The sequence below is a fragment of the Onychostoma macrolepis genome, chromosome 12 (genome assembly GCF_012432095.1).
Source record: "Onychostoma macrolepis isolate SWU-2019 chromosome 12, ASM1243209v1, whole genome shotgun sequence".
Classification (NCBI taxonomy): Eukaryota; Metazoa; Chordata; class Actinopteri; order Cypriniformes; family Cyprinidae; genus Onychostoma; species Onychostoma macrolepis.
The window spans coordinates 30,203,752-30,224,676 of record NC_081166.1 but is presented as its reverse complement, the minus strand read 5'-3'; the positions used below and the strand labels follow the sequence as shown (position 1 = coordinate 30,224,676).

Sequence of the window (20,925 nt, the reverse complement as noted above, 5' to 3'; positions counted from 1 at the left end):
GTGTGTTTATCTGCGTGTGTGTTTTTGATGGGAGGCTGAGTCTACATGGGAAGTGGGAAGGTGCAGCTGGAATGTTGCCTGAAGCTTCAGTCCAGAACACAGAGAGAGAAAGAGAGAGCAAAGCGGCTTGACTCAGAAGGGCACTGTGCTGTCTGGGTCAGATGGAGCACATGGAATAAGCAGAGAACTCAACAGAAGCTGCAGGATTTGTCGATGAAGAAGCGGAGATCATTTTTCCCAACTTAACCAGCTTGGAGGACACCTCAACCCAACTGGTCACTTCAATCAATCTGCTGACATGAGAAGAGATCGGCTTCTGGTGGCCATCGCTCTGGTCACCCTTTTGGCAGCAGACATTCATTTTATCCTGCTTCCCAGACTCAGAAGCTGGTATCACCTGCCCAGATTTAGCTGCTCATGCACCAACAGCAGCCTGGAGAACGGAGCCGCTGCGACCGTCCCATGGACCACGAGCCAGAATATAACCGCGGTTTCCACCGAGCGAGGCTCTAAGCTGGAGCGGCTCTTCAGACACCGGCTCTACAACATCCGTCTTCCAGAGCTGGGGCCCGAGGAGCGGCTGCTGGACGAAGACGAGCTCGTCAACTACTGCAAGAGGAAAGTGAGCCGCTGGGAAAGGTACTCGACTGTCTTAAATAATGTGATGTGGTCATTAGAAGGGATGATCGTTAAATCAGCTTCTGTATAGACACAAGCGTTGAAGATTTCCACCAGTATTTAACACACATTGACGATAGGGGGTAAGTTGTCACGATGGCAAACTGTTGCTTATTGATGAATTTTAGAAGATGTTTTGTTAAGAAAAAAAAAAAGTAACAGTTTACAGTATGCTTTTACGTTAGTAAAAGTCAGGTGATGCATTGACTAAATTTAACTTACAATGAACAGTGTTGGGAAGGTTACTTTGGAAATCTATTAAGTTACAGATTACAAGTTTCCCTATCTAAAATGTAATAAGTAGTGTAACTATTTCAATTACTTTATTAATGTAACTGATTACATTTGATTACTTTTCTAAATGTCTAATGATTTTCAAACATGTACGTAATTAAATTACGTAATTCCATTACGTGTATCGAGCAATGTATTTGTTACAGTATTTAATTCATCTTTGTTAAGGTTAATCAAAATACAGCTATTCAGTGTTAGCTCAGGTGCTTTAAATAATATTAAACGATACAAGTTCAACAATGTATTACATTGAAATTAACATTAACTAAGATGAATAAATGTTTTAGCGGTATTTTTATTGCTAATCCATTTCATGCACCAAAAATGGAAATATAAAAGCATTGTTTTAAACTGCTTAAAATCAACATACAAAGAAATATTGGAGAACTTGAACTTACCTGACATTAAATAATTAAAAAAAACAAACTTTGTCATGAGGGCAAAATTCAACGCTTGTGCGTTTTATTGTTTAATATTTCACTCTAAAAATTAAAAAACGATTAAATGAAATATTTAAACAAATTTTTTAACTCAAAATGTGCTCACTGGGATGTAACCCACATGTGACGACTAGCTCCAGTCTCCCCTTTATTAAGTGTGCTTTACATGGAGACATCTAAATTAACTGAATTAAATTATGTTCAAGTTTAACTTAATTGATCTAAATACATTAGTTTACACCAACAAAACTAAATGTGAGGGTCATATCAGGTAGAAATAGTAACAATTTCAGGTTACGTACTATAATTCTTTTATTCTATGATAGACTAGTTTATAATAGGAGAAATTAAAGCATGTAGTTTGTTATGGACAACCTCATTCCTGAGTAAAGGGCATACTGCAGTCGCAAACATGAGTCAGGGCATTATTGACGGAGCTGACAGATTAAAGAAGATGAAGTGACTCAGTGTTTTGTTTGCTTGTGTTTGGCCTGTGTGTGCTAACGCTCAGGATTGAGACACGTGGATCTGCTCTCATATCCTGCTGCAGGTCACAGTGAACGCTCACTGATGTCCGGGGTCAAAGTACAGCACCAGAAACACAACAGTGTACTAGAAATACAGTATAGTGGAACCTCAGTTTGATGCCATTCTTCAGGGTCATGTGTAAAAAAAAAAAAAAAAATTAGTGTCACGGTTTACCTACTGTGGCGGAGACGAGGAGACGAAGGCAAATAAACATAAACAGTCTTTATTCTTTCCAATCCAGAAGCACAGGGAACAGGCAGGACAACGCGTAGACATACAATACTGGACAAGGAAACACAGGGCTTAAGTACACTGGAGAAAACTAGATAATTAATAACACACGGCGGGAACAAATAAAATAATCAACATGAGGGGGAAACTGGGTCAGTGGGGAGGAAAACACAGGACATGGGGACACAAGTCTGACATTTACTGGTGGGCGCTCTGGAGGCCTCAAAGGACAGGGCGACCGGATGGAAGGCCTCCAGGGCGGCGCCCGTTCCAGGACCCACCGCGGGTCAGGGGACTCGGGAGCCCTCCCTGGGCTTAGCACGGGAACAGGATGGCGCTCTGGAGGAGCGGGCACTTGAGGGTGCTCTGGGGCTGGAGCGGACATTGGAGCGGATTCCGGGGCTGGAGCCGAGACTGGAGCGTGCTCTGGGGCTGGAGCCGAGACTGGAGCGAACTCAGGGGCTGGAGCCGACATTGGAGCGGACTCCGGGGCTGGAGCCGACACTGGAGTGTGCTCTGGGGCTGGAGCGGACTCCGGGGCTGGAGCTGACACTGGAGGCGGATGGAAGGCCTCAGGGCGGCGCCCGTTCCAGGACCCACCGCGGGTCAGGGGACTCGGGAGCCCTCCCTGGGCTTAGCAGGAACAGGATGGCGCTCTGGAGGCGGGCACTTGAGGGTGCTCTGGGGCTGGAGCGGACATTGGAGGCGGATTCGGGGCTGGAGCCGAGACTGGAGCGTGCTCTGGGGCTGAGCCGAGACTGGAGCGAACTCAGGGGCTGGAGCCGACATTGGAGCGGACTCCGGGGCTGGAGCCGACACTGGAGTGTGCTCTGGGGCTGGAGCGGACTCCGGGGCTGGAGCTGACACTGGAGCGGACTCAGGGGCTGGAGACGACATTGGAGCTGACACTGGAACAGACTCAGGGGCTGGAGCTGACACTGGAGCGGACTCTGGGGCTGGAGCTGACATTGGAGCGGACTCTGGGGCTGGAGCTGACATTGGAACAGACTCTGGGGCTGGAGCCGACATTGGAACAGACTCAGGGGCTGGAGCTGACATTGGAGCGGACTCTGGGGCTGGAGCCGACATTGGAACAGACTCAGGGGCTGGAGCTGACACTGGAGCGGACTCTGGGGCTGGAGCTGACATTGGAGCGGACTCTGGGGCTGGAGCTGACATTGGAACAGACTCTGGGGCTGGAGCTGACATTGGAGCGGACTCTGGGGCTGGAGCTGACATTGGAACAGACTCTGGGGCTGGAGCTGACATTGGAGGCGGACTCTGGGGCTGGAGCTGACACTGGAGCGGACTCAGGGGCTGGAGCCGACATTGGAGCGGACTCTGGGGCTGGAGCCGACATTGGAACAGACTCTGGGGCTGGAGCTGACATTGGAGCGGACTCTGGGGCTGGAGCCGATTCAGAGGCAAGGATGAGGGCTGCTAACAGTCTTTTCCTCCTCATCCTCCTCTGTCGGTTGGGGGTGAACTGGGCGGCCGGTGGGCTTGAGTCACGGGGAGAAGGGGCACCATTTACTTTCTGTATAGGTCTGCTATTCTGTCACGGCTCTGTCTTCTGTGGTGGAGACGAAGAAACGAAGGAGCGCGGAGACAAAGGGAAATAAACATAAACAGTCTTTATTCTTTCCAATCCAGAAGCACAGGGAACAGGCAGGAACACACACACGTAGGACGAGGGGTAGACATACAATACCGGACGCTGGAGACAAGGAAACGCAGGGCTTAAGTACACTGGAGAAAACCAGATAATTAATAACACACGGCTGGAACAAATGAAATAATCAACATGAGGGGGAAACTGGGTCAGTGGGAAGGCACAATGGGGAGGAAAACACAGGACACAGGGACACAAGTCTGACATTTAGTGCTGTCAAACGATTAATCGTGATCCAAAATAAATGTTTTTATTTACATAATATATACGTGTGTGTACTGTGTATATTTGTTATGTATATATAAATACACACACACATGCAGTATATATTTTGAATGTATTTACATGTATACATATTCATATAATTTATATTATATATAAATCTATTTAATATATAATCGTAACATATTTTTCTTAAATGTGTGCATGCATGGGTGTGTATTGATATATACATAATATACACAGTACACACACATATACTATGTAAACAAAAACTTTAATTGTGGATGCGATTAATCGTGATTAATTGTTTGACAGCACTAATATATATATATATATTATTATTAAATGATTCCTTGGTGTTTAAAGAAGTACAAATAAAGTAGAATTATAATATTCATTTATTTAAATATACATTATTATATGAATTCATTTAATAGGGTATTATTATTGTTATGTGAATAAATGCAATAGTATTATTATACCTTTGTATTTAAAAAACAAAAATAAAGCAAAATTATTATTTTATTTGTTTAAATAAATAATAATAATTATTATTATTGTATTAATTGAATAGTATTATAGTATGCCTTTTTGTTTAAAAAAAATTAAGTGATATTATAATATAATAATGAATTTAAAAGTTATTATAAATTTAATTCAATATTTTTATTGTAACTATATTCTCTTAGTACACTCTTAAAAATAAAGGAGCTTCACGATGCCATAGAAGAACCTTTTTTGTCAAGAACCTTTAACAGCTGAAGAACCTTTCTGTTTCACGAAGGTTCTTCAGATTCTAAAAGGTCAGAAAGAGATGGTTCTTTGACTGAATGTTTCTTTGTGGAACCAAAAATGGTTCTTCTATCTGTGCATCGCTGTGAAGAACCTTTTAAACACCTTTATTTTTAAGAGAGTCAGGCAATGCTGCAGAATCTTTGACTCAAAGGATTGCTTTTTATAGCAAAACTCCCTCTTGCTGCCCCACGGAAAATGGTATTTTCAGTTGTTTTGTAGGTTATATGTTGTGTTTTATAGGGAGTGGTGTAGACAAATCACTCTGTTTTTAATTGCACCGGCCGTGATGGCGTTCAGTTAAAGTGCAGCCGGGGCCAATGAGCAACACAAAGTGTCTCCCACATAATCAGAGCTTCGCTATAAACCACCCACTTTAATCAGGACGCACTAGTCCAGAGTTTGTTGTTTCAGAAGTTGTGGGTTGGTCAGTGGTCAGCATCTCTGATTGGGGGTGAAAACACCTCAAAAGTGTGCTTGTGCTATATTTATGAGCTGTGAGCACTCAGTATGAACGCAGCGCTGAAGTGCAGAGAGAGAAGTCACTTATATATTCTCATGCGTGGGCTCCTGCTTAACATTTCTGGAGTTTATATGTATTTGTCTCTCAACTAATTTCTCTATTCATGATGCTGTCTCAAGCTGATGCATGTACCGGTCATGGTGACAGTTTCTGAGGATCAACGGCAAATATTTGCTCTAAAAAGGATCAATGATCTGTGACGTGGTGATTCTGTTTCTGCCCGAGACTCGAGTCAAGATGCATCATTTAGATCAAATGTACTCTATACATTGAATACAAAATGTATTAAAAAGTTGTACAGATGCATACAAAATTAAAGGTTACACCAATAATAGTGATTATATATATTATTATTATATTATAATCCCACCGTAATATTTTTCCTCATGTAATATCTCGTTATCTTGTTTACCTGAAAAATATATGACATTATGGCATTAAATTGGGAATGTGTGAATGCCATTTCTTTTAATGAAATTTAATTATTATAATAGTATTATGCCTTCATGTAAAAATAAATAAATAAAGCAAAATTATACATTTATATATTTAAATGCATATTAATTGTTATTATATTAATATAGTATTATAACTTTGTGTTTAAAAATAAAGCAAAATTATATTTATTTCTTTATAGTTATTATATTAATATAATAGTCATATATTTTTCATAATTATTGATTGTTATTCAATTTATATATTTAAAATAATATATTTTATTATAATATATTGTATTGTTTTATCCTTTTAATTGTTTATTTATATTTTTAATGTGTGAATGGCATTTTATGCTATTTCATTAAAATAAAAAATTATATTATGTTTTGCCTTTGTGATTAAAAACTAAAAATAACAAAATTATATTTTATAATATATTTAAAATATATCTACACTACTGTTCAAAAATTTGGGATCAGAAAGATTTTTAATGTTTTTTTTTGTTGTTGTTTTTAAGAAGTCTCTTATGCTCATCAAAGTTGCATTTATTTGATCAAAGATACAGAAAAAAGCAGTAATATAATGAAATATTATTGCAGCTTGCAGTGAGTAATGGATGATGAAAATTCAGCTTTGCATTACATGAATAAATTATATTTTACAGTATATTAAACTAGAAAATCATTATTTAAAATTGTAATAATATTTCACAATATTACAGTTTTTTTCTGTATTTTTGATCAAATAAATGCATCTTTGATGAGCAGAATAAACATAAATAAACATCTTTAAAAAACATTTAAAATCTTACTGATCCAAAACTTTTGAATGGCAGTGTATATTTATCTATATTTATTTATATATTTAAATGTTTATTCTTGTTATATTAATAAATAGTATTATATTCATGCTGGCTTTTAAATGCTGTCAAATATGTGTCTGTGTATGTGTATGTGTATGTGTGTGTGTGTGTGTATGTATGTATGTTGACGTGTGTGTGGCTTGGTTCTACAGTAATAAAACATAAAGTCTATTTCTTTGGGAGCCAAAGAATGCTGCTGGCAGATTTCTGAGGCTTTGGAATCAGATTGTGCTGTTTTACATCTTAAAGTTTCCTACATGTGCAGACCTGTGCTCGCTAAAGGAACTCATTATTTTAAGAGCTAATAATACCTATCTAGGTTGATGACTTAAAAGAGAGCTCACCAAATGTGTAATTTCTACTCATTTCATTCTAAGGTTTGTGTGGGAAAGTAACTCATGTTTAAAGAGAGAGAAAAAAAAAACCCTTCATTTCAAAATCGAAATATTATATAATAAAAGATCAAGTCTCGTTGTCCCGTACAGACTGAAGAAGTTCTACATCGAGGCGGCAGCAGCTTCAAACATCACTATACCCGATCATCCCGTGACCTTTGACCCCGAGGCCAGCTGGCTGCAGTTCCATCTAGGGATCAATCGCTATGCGCTGTATTCAAGAGACGACGGCAGCATCGACAGACTCCTGCGAGACATGCAGACGGCCCCCGTCATCAGCGCAGGTCAGAGACAAATAAACCCTAAATCTATCGAATCTGATGCAATGCACGATCTCATCCTGCAGTATTTCATTGTGTCTGACAGATTTCACTCAGGATGAGAAAGCACTGAAGGGTGCATGTGACTGCTCTCAAGGTAAATATATATTTTTACACTACTTTTCTACCAGGTTCGAACATTTTTAGCTGAAAAAAAGTAACATAAAACATTCCAATGTGCATAAACGCATACAAAATAAATATAATGGCCACTTCTGAGTAAGAACTTCTGGGAATGTCGATTATGAGGCGATACCTATTACTTAGGTCAGTAAAAAAAATTTTTCTTAACAAATTGATACTTTTATTCAGCAAGGGTGCATTAAATTGATCAAAAGTGACAAAAATGATTAAATAAAACACATTTATAATGTTACAAAAGATTTCTATTCTCACATAAATGCTGTTCTTTTGAACTTTCTATTCATCTGTGAATCCTGAAAAATAAAATGTATCACAGTTTCCACAAAAATATTAATGTTTTCAACATTGATAATAATCAGAAATGTTTCTTGAGCAGTAAATCAGCATATTAGAATGATTTCTGAAGATCATGTGACACTGAAGACTGCAGTAATGATGCTGAAAATACAGCTGCGCATCACAGAAATAAATTACAGTTTAACACATATTCACATAGAAAACAGCTATTTTAAATTGTAATAATATTTCACAATTTTACTGATTTTACTGTATTTTTGCTCAAAATAAATGCAGCCTTGGTGAGCAGAAGAGACTTCTTTGAAAAACATGAAAAAATCCTACCAACCCTGTGTATATAAAACATGTCTGCATAGTTTTGTGAATTAAATAAGTAATATTGTGAAATTCAGTTCAATTTTGCTCTTCAAAAACTGAGTTTTGCAATAAAATTGCATGTATCGTCTTTTAAAATGTCATTTTTACCCTATTAGTTGAGGTAATTTACAATTAACCATCATTGCTCATCTTGTTTGGAGACTGTAACTTTGATGCAAGAACTGTATACAGTATGTTATTGTAAGTTCACAAACACTCTGCGCTGTGTTTCATAATGAACGGCCGCTGGTTTAAGGTAGATGAGGCCATTTTATAAGCGTTCAGAAACAAATATCTGTCACTCAAGAAATCAGTCTAGAGTAAACGTCAGTCCTGTAAAAGATGCTATAATGCTATCATCACGTGACGTTTCCCCCTTTCAGCTCTTTTTGGCCTAATACAGTACAACTACAAGCTTTTTATTGTTTGGCTCGACCTTTTGTGTTGTTTTTCTATTTCGCTCATTACTTGTGTGTTATTTTGGAGCATGGCTGAGTTTGTGAACTATTGATATGATTGAGCTGGAAAGGAGCTAAAAGGAGTCTGGACGGTGCGGTTTAGGGTTCGGCAGACTGCCACGGCTTCCCACAACCTCAGACAAAGCAGCGCTGGAGCACACTGTACACCGCAGGCCCTGTTATGTAAAGATCCCTCTATAATTAAACTATTACAGCTGAAAGGTCGACTCTGGGGAGTTAAAAAAATACGATCTCGCAGTCCAAACAGAGTCAGGTGTTACAGCAATTTCCTGACAGTTTTAATCCTGTTTTCCACCCCAACACAATAAAACTTTAAAAAAAAGGAATATGTTTCTTGGAAATCATTATACTGGATATCAGTTTGCATATATATATATATATATATATATACATATATATACATACACACTGCCAGTCAAAAGTTTGGGATCAGTAAAATTTTTTATGTTTTTTAAGGGAGTCTCTTCTGCTCAAGGCTATATTTATTCGAACAAAAATACAGAAAAAACTGTAATAAAATCATATTGCAATTTCTAATATTGGTTTCCTATTTTAATATACTTTAAAACAGAATTTATTTCTGTGACGCAGTGCTGAATTTTCAGCATCGTTACTCCAGTCTTCAGCGTCACATGATCCTTCAGAAATCATTCTAATATGCTGATTCATAAAAAAAATGTATTGACCCCAAGCTTTTGAATAGCATTGTTTATGCCATGGTCTGTCTGAATACTGGATTCTGATTGGCTGGCAGGTGTTGATTAAATTCGTGGTAGTTCCAGGTCAGTTTAATCACGTTCTATATTAATGCACTTCCTATAAACATCGGTAACCATAGTAACATATAGTTACAGTTGAATAGTAATACAGATGAAAATAACCGTAATTTTTATCGTTCCGGTCAAATATTGCTTTTGTGAAACAGAAATGTTCTTCAGATGTTAAAGTTCTTTATGGATACATTTAGACAAAAAGGTTCTTCTGTGGCATCACGAAACACCTTTTAAGAGTGTAATTACTTGTATATTATTTTATATACAACATTTAGAAACATTACCGTACTTAAATATAACTGAATGTTTTATTACAGAAAAGTATTCTCTATTAAATGCATAGTGTGTTTTCTTTTTGTATGTCTCAATTATTGGTAGTTTATTAACTAGCTTAAAATTTTGATATATACCTGTAGGCTACATTCATATTAATACTGTTTTCTCTTCTTCTGAATGTCCATCAGTGGTTAAACCCAGCGGTCTTCACCTGAAGTTGGCCCTGAAGCTCCAAGACTTTGGCAAAGCTATGTTTAAACCAATGAGGTAACACTTTGTTATTTGGAGGTACAGATTATTATACATCGGTTTAGGTTGAACTGATAGAAATGGTCCGCCTTGATTTCAGACAGGAGCGACACGAAGAGACTCCGGAGAACTTCTTCTATTTTGTCGACTTCCAGAGGCACAATGCTGAGATAGCAGCTTTCCACCTCGACAGGTGAGTCAGAGACAGTCCTCGAGGGCAGGAATGAATTATACTGTGAAGGATCTGATATGAGTAAACAGATGAAAGCCCTCGGGCAGCACCTCAGTGGGATACTGTACATCATTGTGTAGGCCTGTTGAGACAATGAGCTTCAGCGTGATTGTGGACGATTATACAGTGATGTAACCCTAGAGCAGACTGACATCAAATGAATCCACTAAAACAGAGACCATAAAATCTCACTTAGAAAAGATCTTATAGATTACAGACACAAAAACTCTGTCGGCCGTTTGCATGTTGATTTCCCTAAAAAACTCCAAATCTTGTGGGCTTTCTTTAACCACTCATCCAGACTCGCACTGCAAGATTACTTCACTCAATAGAGAGCAACAGTCAGATTCTGAAAGTAAAAATTCCATAATGGAATTGATTTTTAAACAATCACTTATAAGCTGTTCAAGGCCAACCTGTTGTGACGTATGAGGTTGTTAATTGATAGTATACGCTTTTGTTGAAGTCGCCAGTCTGCATTATTTTTTTAATAATTCTGTTCAACATTAGAATTCCTGATGAAAAACTGCATTACCCATAATTCTGCAAAGAAATCTCCACCAATCAGAGAATCAAAATGAGCAAATCACGCCAAAAGAGCTCTTTAGTGCCCTCCCACTCCCAAGATATGTACAATAATATGCATATTTTGTAATAAACATAAAATATACACAATCAACATCTTTAAATCAATAGTTTTATATATGTACACACACACACTACCTTGCTAAAATTTCAGCTTTGAAATCACAGGAATAAATTACTTTTTAAAATATATTCAAATAGAAAGCAGTTATTTGAAATAGTAAAAATATTTCACAGTATTACTGCTTTTGCTGTATACATGCAGGCTTGGTGAACAGAAGAGAATTCTTTAAAAAAAACATCTTACTGTTCAAAAACTTTTGACTGGTATTGTATAGATGGATGGATGGATAAGTAGATAGATAGATGGATGGATGGATGGGTGGATAAGTAGATAGATAGATAGATAGATAGATAGATAGATAGATAGATAGATAGATAGATAGATAGATAGATAGATAGGTAGATAGGTGGATGGATGGATGGGTAGATGATAGATAGATAGATAGATAGATAGATAGATAGATAGATAGATAGATAGATAGATAGATAGATAGATAGATAGGTGGGTAGATGATGGATAGATAGATAGATAGATAGATAGATAGATAGATAGATAGATAGATAGATAGATAGATAGATAGATAGATAGATAGATAGATAGATAGATAGATAGATAGGTAGATAGGTGGATGGATGGATGGGTAGATGATAGATAGATAGATAGATAGATAGATAGATAGATAGATAGATAGATAGATAGATAGATAGATAGATAGATAGATGGGTAGATGATAGATAGATAGATAGATAGATAGATAGATAGATAGATAGATAGATAGATAGATAGATAGATAGATAGATAGATAGATAGGATAGATAGATAGATAGACAGATAGATAGATAGGTAGATAGATGGGTAGATAGATAGATGGATAGATAGGTGGATGGATGGATAGATAGATAGATAGATAGATAGATAGATAGATAGATAGATAGATAGATAGATAGATAGATAGATGAGATAGATAGATAGGTAGATAGATAGGTGGGTAGATAGATAGGTAGATAGATAGATAGATAGGTGGATGGATGGATGGGTAGATGATAGATAGATAGATAGATAGATAGATGATAGATAGATAGATAGATAGATAGATAGATAGATAGATAGATGGGTAGATGATAGATAGATAGATAGATAGATAGATAGATAGATAGATAGATAGATAGATAGATAGATAGATAGATAGATAGATAGATAGATAGATATATAGGTGGATGGATGGGTAGGTAGATAGATGGATAGATAGGTGGGTAGATGATAGATAGATGAAGATAGATAGATAGATAGATAGATAGATAGATAGATAGATAGATAGATAGATAGATAGATAGATAGATAGATAGATAGATAGATAGATGGGTGGGTAGATGATAGATAGATAGATAGATAGATAGATAGATAGATGATAGATAGATAGATAGATAGATAGATAGATAGATAGATAGATAGATAGATAGATAGATAGATAGATAGATAGATAGATATATAGGTGGATGGATGGGTAGGTAGATAGATGGATAGATAGGTGGGTAGATGGGTGGGTAGATGATAGATAGATAGATAGATAGATAGATAGATAGATAGATAGATAGATAGATAGATAGATAGATAGATAGATAGATAGATAGATAGGTGGGTAGATAGGTGGGTAGATAGATAGATAGATAGATAGATAGATAGATAGATAGATGATAGATAGATAGATAGATAGATAGATAGATAGATAGATAGATAGATGGCTGGGTGGATGGATAGGTAGGTAGTTGGGTAGATAGATGGATAGATAGGTGGGTAGATGGTAGATTAATAGATAGATAGATAGATAGATAGATAGATAGATAGGAAGATAGATAGACAGACAGATAGATATTGTTTTTAATCCATTGTCATTTGCAATGCTGCTAGTTAAGTCCACAGTCTTGTATGTTATTGTCTGATTTTCTGCTTCAAATCAAAGATTGTAGTTGTGATTCTCCTCATAACTGGTTGGTTTAGTTCAGGACTGATAACTTAAACTACATCTCTATGGTATAAACAAATGGGAAAAATACTAGAACCAAAAAATGGGAGGGCTCTATCTATTTGTTTGACCAACGCAACTGGCGCAGGTATTACATACTTCGCCTTAATATTGTTGTTGTATTGTTAGTTATTGTAAAACATGTTGCAGAATCTCCATTTTTCTCATTGAGAGCGTTTCTCAAGTCTGAGGGATTACAGTTCAGTTCAGTTTATTTGTATAGTGCATTTCACAATACATATCATTTCTAAAGCAGCTTTACAAAGAACAAACCCCCACTGAACGAGCCTGTCGACAGCAACGAGGAAAAATTCCCCAAGAGATCCACCCTGTCATTAGTGGTGTGAGCAAACACACTTGAGAGAAGGGTGTTTTCCTGCAGGTTATTCCTCATCTGAGCTTGATTAAACACAGCGTAATCTCTTCAGATGAAGAATAATGACTCGCTGAAGGAAAGCCAGTGGAATTGCTATTATAGTTTGGCGATAAATTAAAAAATCCTCTAAGAATCAATCTGTTGAATAGCATATTATTATTTAATCCCTCTATGCTTGCCTCTAAAGTCTGATAGAAATTCCACTAGCACACCTATTTTGATGTTTTAGGATGATATCTCACTCAGAATATGATTTAAAGAAACTTCATTTGTTAAGAATCAGGTTGATAACATTGATGTGTGAATATGTGTGTTTTGTGCAGAGTGCTGGACTTCCGGAGAGTTCCACCGGTGGCTGGACGCTTCATTAACGTGACGGGTGAAATTCTGTACATAACACACAACGAGGAGCTGCGCAGTGTTTTCTTCACCTCTCCAGGTTGACTTTACCAGTCAAAAAACAAAAACATTTTATATAATCCGTACTACTGTAATTAGCATCAAAAGTTTGGGGTAAGCACTATTTTTTTAAATACTGTTATTCAACAAGGATGCTTTAAATTGATCCAAAGTAACACTAGAGACATTTATAATGTTACAAAAGATTATTTCGAATAAATGCTGTTTTTTGAACTTTCTATTCATCTGTGAATCCTGAAAAATAAAATGCATGACAGTGTCCACAAAAATATTGGTCTGCACAACTGTTTTCAACATAATAATAATAATCAGAAATGTTTGTTGAGCAGCAAATCAGCATATTATTATGATTTCTGAAGATCATGTGACACTGAAGACTGCAGTAATGATGCTGAAAATACAGCTGCGCATCACAGAAATAAATTACAGTTTAACACATATTCACATAGAAAACAGCTGTTTTAGATTTAAATAATATTTCACATTTTTACAGTTTGTTTTGCTTTTGTTTAAATAAATGCAGCCTTGCTGAGCAGAAGATACTTCTTTCAAAAACATTAAAAAGACCCCAAACTTTTAGATACAGTGTCCCTAATTTTTGGGCCTGTTTTATATCAGAGCGTGAGTTGTTTTGAATGCTTTTCTTTTTCCTTGACCAGCCAACAACACGTGTTTCTTTGCCAAGTGTTTATACGTGTGTAAGTCGGAGTACGCGGTGTGTGGTCATCCGGATCTGCTGGAGGGCTCCATGTCTGCTTATCTGCCGGGTTTGAGCATCGCCCCGCGAATCTCCATCCCAAACCCCTGGATCCGCGCCTACAGCTTCACCGGGAGAGAGGAGTACGCCGGGACTTTCACACACACTAAACCACTCTTCAGTTTTGAGCACAAAGAACGTTTGTTTTCTCTTTGTGACTTAATAAGAACAGGAATGTGGTTTAAGACAGTAAAAAGCATCCATTTAGATTCAGGTTAACTTGATTTATACAGAAAATAAAAGTCTGATCAGCACTAGTTGTTTTATGTAACGTAGAACGTCCTTATTTGGATTGAGAAACACAGCTCTTGATCCAAACCGTGGCTAAGAAGCAAAAATGTTTGTCATGCTCACAAAAGGGTCTAAAGTTCAGTAATGTTCAGATGAGTCCAACATCTTGAAGCAATTAACGTCTTCTCTTTCTTTCTCAGGTGGGAGGTCAACCCGTTATACTGCGATAATGTCAAAAAACGATATCCCTACAACTCTGGGAACAGACTGCTCAACATTATTGACATGGCGATATTTGACTTTCTCACAGGCATGTTAATATCCACACTTCATGTCAAAATTTTACGTAAAGCCTTTTCATACCTGACAATCAAAGTGGTGTGTTGATGGTTGGTTTTGCACCAAAATAAGCCTCACTTTAACAATAAGGAAACTTTAAAGCCAGTGTACTGACCTTAAAATCATTTTCCTTCATATTTTAGGAAACATGGACAGACACCACTATGAAATTTTCACCAAGTTTGGAGATGATGGTTTCCTGCTCCACTTAGACAACGCCAGAGGGTATGTGCTCATCTGGACATTAACACTGAACTCATTTCTGCAATGCATTGCACTGCTCTTTCATTGGTTTTGACTGTTGCGATCACATCTTTTGCAATACATGGCATTTTATAAACAGCACTCAAGTCAAAAGTGGTTCAGCTTTTAAAACTTTTTTTTTTTTACTGCTTTACATCTTGCACTTTTAAATGCAAAAAATAAAGGTTCTGTGTGAATGGCCCCTCTCACTGTTTAATTATCAGAGCGGTTTCTTATCAAAGCCCATTTCCGATATAAGAAATAAAATGTAATGCTTTGGTAAATCATGATGTAAAATGTCACATGAGTCAGTTATGAGATGAGAAGTTGAAACTGACAAAAAGTTGAAATAATGAGATGAAAGTCATAATTGAGAGTCGAAATGACAACAAAAAGATCCAAATTATGACCAAAAACTCATGATTATAAGATAAAGTCAACAAATTGTGGGATACAAGTCATAATTGAGTTAAAGTCGAAACTGATAAAAAAGTCAAAATTATGAGACAAAGTCATAATTGAGATAGAATTACAACAACAACAAAAATCTAAATAAATACCCGAAGCTGACAAAAAAGTAAAAATTATGAGATAAATGTGTGACAAAATGATATTTGAGATAAGTTGAAATTGATACAAAGTCATAATTGACAAAAATCTAAATGTTCACACAAGTCAAAATTGAGAAAAGTTGAAATGTGACAAAAAGTCAAAATTATGTCATAATTATGAGACAAAAAGTCGACACTGTGACGAAAATGTCATAATGATTGAGATAAAACGTCGAAAAAGGACAAAATTATGAGATAAAAGTGAAAGCATCACAAAAATTGAAATATAACAATTTTCGCTGATATGATTATGACTTAGTATCTCATAATTTCATCATTTGGACTTTTCCTAATTATGATTTACCAAAGCAAGATTTTATTTTTGTTTGTTTGTTTGTTTGTTTATGTGGCCAAACATGCTTCTTCATCCTCTTGTTTGCTGCAGATTTGGCCGGCATTCTCATGATGAGATGTCCATTCTTGCTCCGTTGACCCAGTGTTGCATGTAAGGATCTTTCTCAAATGGTTTTTTTCAATTATCAATTGATATTATTCTGAAGTTGATCTGAAGAACAGTATTAGACATACACTTAATAAAGCCATGACCTCTCCCAGGATCAAGCGCTCAACGCTGTTCCGACTGAAGCTCCTGGCGCGGTCCGAGTACCGTCTGAGCGACGTCATGAGGGAATCCCTCTCCAGAGACCCTCTCACGCCAGTCCTGACCGAGGACCACCTGCAGGCCTTGGACCGCCGGCTGGGCCAGGTGCTCAGGACTGTGGGAACGTGTGTGAAGAAGCTGGGAGAAACACAAGTGGTGATCACAGACTTTGTAGAGTCGTCCAGAGTAACTACAAGCCACCCAGGAGCAAGCAACAGGTGACAGGACGAGAAGAGCCAGGGTTTGAGGAGATATCAGCGGTCCACTGTTTTACTGACTCTGTACTTTATGATAACAACTTTCAGACTAAATCAGAACCTCTCGTCCAAAATCATGGCATCTAAAGACATCAGGAGGACAAAGTATTTGTATTTCTGATAAATGCTCTGGGGCTGTGTGATATTATTAGTCTTAATTGTCAAAATTGACCAAAAGTTTAAATTATGAGATTCAAAGTCATAAGTATGACAAAGTCAAAATGATCACACAAGTCAAAATTATGAGATAAATGTCAGAGATTAAAAGTCAAAATGATGGCTGTTATAATTACGAGACAGTCAGAATTATGACAAAAGGTCAAAATTATGAGATAGTTATTGAGAGTTAAAGTTGACAAAAAACTAAATTATGAAATACATCTAAATATGAAATCAACGTCAATTCTAAACAGCATTTTTTTGTCATTATGACTATTCAGTTTTGCCTGTCATGATAACTTAGTATCTCATAATTTCAATAGACAAGTATATATAATATAAATACATGTGTATGACTTTTTATGTCATCATTTTGACATTTTATTCATATTTATGACTTTGTATCATAATTGATTGGCTAAAAAGGGCTGTGCGATATTAAAAATGACTAAACTGAGAAACCAAAATTTGACATTTAAGAGGTCATTGTGCTGTAAAAACATTGTAAGTTTCAGAACTCAAAACTTTTCTTTTTAGTCCAAAAGCAGCTTATATTGAAGGCAGTCTGCAGTTTTAAAACGACAGCTTGTGGAATGTTCTACTCTATGATGTAATAGTGTGGATAAGCCCCGCCTCCGCAGAAGAAGATCGACATCGCTGCCTGTTTAGCCCCGCCCACTGATTCTACATCACTGGATCATGAGAGAAAATTATGAGATAAATCATAACTGAGACAAAGAGTTGAAACTGGCATTAAAAATCAAAACTATGAGATAAAAAGTCAAGATTAAAACAGTGAAATAAAAAGTAAATTCTAAAAAGCACGACTCGTCAATTTCAACTGTTATGAATGAGTATCTCATAATATCTCATAAGTATCACTATTTATCTCATAAGACTGACCTTTTATCTCATGTTTATAACTTTGTATTATAATTATGATTGGCTAAAAGTGTGATATTACTTAAAAGTAAAAAAGTTTAGCAAAATTTGATCATAATTATAACAAAGTCAAAATGATGACAAGTCAGAGAGATAAAAAGTTACAATTATGACAGTTAGAATTATGAGATTAAAGAAATTATGAGATAAAGAGTTGAAACTGACATTAAAAAAAATCTAAACTATGAGATAAATAGTCCAAATGATCATGAAACGTATTATAAAAAAGTTAATTCCGAAAGAAATGACCGCATTAATTGTGTTACGTCTGCTCTCTCTGAGGAACAAGTAGGTTATTATATATGAAAACTAATATATTCAGTGGCTTCTCCTAGTTTAATTAGAGATATTTAGTGCCAGTTTATCAGGAAGTGACTGTTTTTGTTCTCTTTGATTGTTGGATGGAAACGGTGCTGTATTTGCAAATGTTTTATGTGATATTCCAGTTTTGCGCATACGTTAAATTCGCATCTTTGGATAGAAACTGTCAACTGTCACGATGACTCTCTCAAAATCTTTACTTTCTATCTCATAAATATCACTTTTTACCTCATAATGTCAACTTTTTTCTCATAATTATGATTGGCTAAAAAAGAGCTGTGATATTACAAAAAGTTAAAAAAAAAAAAATTGAGGTACAAAGTCAGAGATAAAAGGTTTAAATAAATAATTATGACAAAAAGTCAAAATTATGAGATTATAATTGAGATAAAGAGTTGAAACTGACACTTAATAACAAGAAAAATCTAAACTATGAGATAAACAGTCCAAATGATCATGACAATGAAATAAAATGTAAATTATATATATATATATAAACAGAATGTGTCATAATCAGGACTTGTCAATTTCAACTGTCATGATAACTATCTCATAATTTCAACTTTCTATCTCATAAATATCACTTTTTACCTCATAATGTCAACTTTTTTCTCATAATTATGATTGGCTAAAAAGGGCTGTGATATTACAAATAAGTAAAAAAAATCAATACAATTGAGGTACAAAGTCAAAATGATCAAAACATTATGAGATGTCATAATTGTGATAAAGAGTTGAAACTAACATTAATAAAAATCAAAACTATGAGATAAACAGTCCAAATGATCATGACAATGAAATAAAATGTAAATTATATATATATATATATAAACAGAATGTGTCATAATCAGGACTTGTCAGTTTCGATCTCATAATTTCAACTTTCTATCTCATAAGCATCACTTTTTACCTACTAATTTTAACTTCTATCTCATAACTACAATTGGCCAAAAAGGGCTGTGTAATAATACTTCAGAAAGCTACCTAACAACACAGTCATCTGAACCCCCGAGCCAGACAGATGATGCAGCATTCACAGGGAAGATCAGATCTTCAGACCTCCATTCATGTGGTGCTTTAACTGCACAGCGGGAAGCGTTTCCTCTGATTATCCGTTCCCTTTCTGTCCATTTTTCTACAAACAGCCATTAGTGGCGGCTGAGCTGATGATGTAGCACACAAACAGGCCACATCAGCAGAGAAACACTGCGGTAGGTTGCGAGACTGATTTCGCTACAGGAGCTAAAGGCTGATTTTCCAGACGTTTGTAAGCGTGTAATCCTCAGCCGTCTCATCTGCTTGTTCTTCACGGGCTGTCGAGTGGGATCTTTGAAAATTAATCAAACCAAATCATTTGAAGCATTGAAGCTTTGTTGCAACTTGTGGTTCGCCACGCTATTGCACTATTGTCTTACAGCTTAAACACATCAGCATTAGTGTGACCTTAACTTCTGAGTTGGTGGTGGTGGAAAACTGTAAATCAAAACCTGGTCATAATAATTCATGAGTGTTTGTCACATTCTCACATTGCCTCATTAAAAGGACAAAACATGTGCAAACTTTCTGATTCAGTCCAGCTCCTGGAAGCCTCATGTGATGTATGCAAACACTACTGGAGTATGATCATAAAATTTTAATTTAAGCATAAAAACATGATCTGATTTTACCGCTCGAGCAGTCATGACTTGACCGAGTACATGAAGTGCAAAATTAAAATTCACCAATTCAGTCCCATCTGTGGAGACTTGATAACTTGAAGCAGTAGCTCATACTTTTTTTCTCATTTGAGGCCATAATAATGAGCATTTCAGCAAACGCCGCACAGCATACAAACCCAAATCATATTCCAGAACTGTATCATGACAGCATTCAAATGCATAGAGTATCCAAATACACTTTGTTTACCAAAATGTGGAATATACACTACAATTTGTGTTTGGAAGTGTCTTCTGCTCAGCAAGGCTGCATTTATTTAATCAAAAATACAGTAAAAAATGTGAAATATTATTACAATCTAAAACAGCAGTTTTCTATGTGAATATGTGTTAAACTGTAATTTATTTCTGTGATGCGCAGCTGTATTTTCAGCATCATTACTGCAGTCTTCAGTGTCATGATCTTCAGAAATCATTCTAATATGCTGATTTACTGCTCAACAAACATTATTATTATTATCAATGTTCAAAACAGTCGTGCTGCACAATATTTTTATGGAAACTGTGACGCATTTTATTTTTCAAGATTCACAGATTAATAGAAAGTCCAAAAAACAGCATTTTTTGAAACAATCTTTTGTAACATTATAAATGTCTTTACTGTTACTTTTAATAAATTTAATGCATTCTTGATGAATAACTAATTTTAAAAAAACATTGCACGTAATATATCCCACAATGCAATGTACTCGAGCGGCCCTTCCTTTTTCTGTGACAAATGAATCGAAAGTAAATAAAGCTCATTTTAATCAAACTGCCGAAAATGAACATTTTAACACAAAATAAAAAATGCTAAATACTTTTAGCAGCTAACTGTAATCAGTTATTTTCAATATGACACCTGAACAGCCACATGATCCTGTTACAGTAATAATATTTCCATTCTGAACAGTTTCTCTCGGCTGAACGCTGCCCTCTTGTGTCTTGCACGGCTATATGACGACATGAAATAAAGATGAATAAGATCAGGAAAGAAAGTCTTCCACTGCATTTGATGGTTCAATAACAACCTTTTTATTGCTTAAACTGCCATTTGGACGATCTATACCAAAATGATTATTTCCGTACAGAACTCGCTG

At 36.1% G+C, this 20,925-nt stretch overlaps 1 protein-coding gene across 2 annotated transcripts; it reads left to right on the top strand.

Annotated features, from left to right (window-relative positions):
• Positions 1-30: 30 nt before the first annotated feature.
• Positions 31-20,704, top strand: fam20a (FAM20A golgi associated secretory pathway pseudokinase). Of its 2 annotated transcripts, none has more exons than XM_058792895.1 (11): positions 31-639; positions 7,148-7,359; positions 7,442-7,492; positions 9,910-9,988; positions 10,071-10,163; positions 13,574-13,689; positions 14,330-14,510; positions 14,859-14,968; positions 15,141-15,222; positions 16,237-16,296; positions 16,407-20,704. In XM_058792895.1, exons 1-11 carry the CDS (start codon positions 299-301, stop codon positions 16,672-16,674), a joined length of 1,593 nt encoding a protein of 530 aa, XP_058648878.1. In that variant the 5' UTR covers positions 31-298; the 3' UTR covers positions 16,675-20,704. The 2 variants fall into 2 exon arrangements, with proteins under 2 accessions (XP_058648878.1, XP_058648879.1); XM_058792896.1 differs by having other exon boundaries at positions 32-639; positions 7,166-7,359.
• Positions 20,705-20,925: the final 221 nt, after the last annotated feature.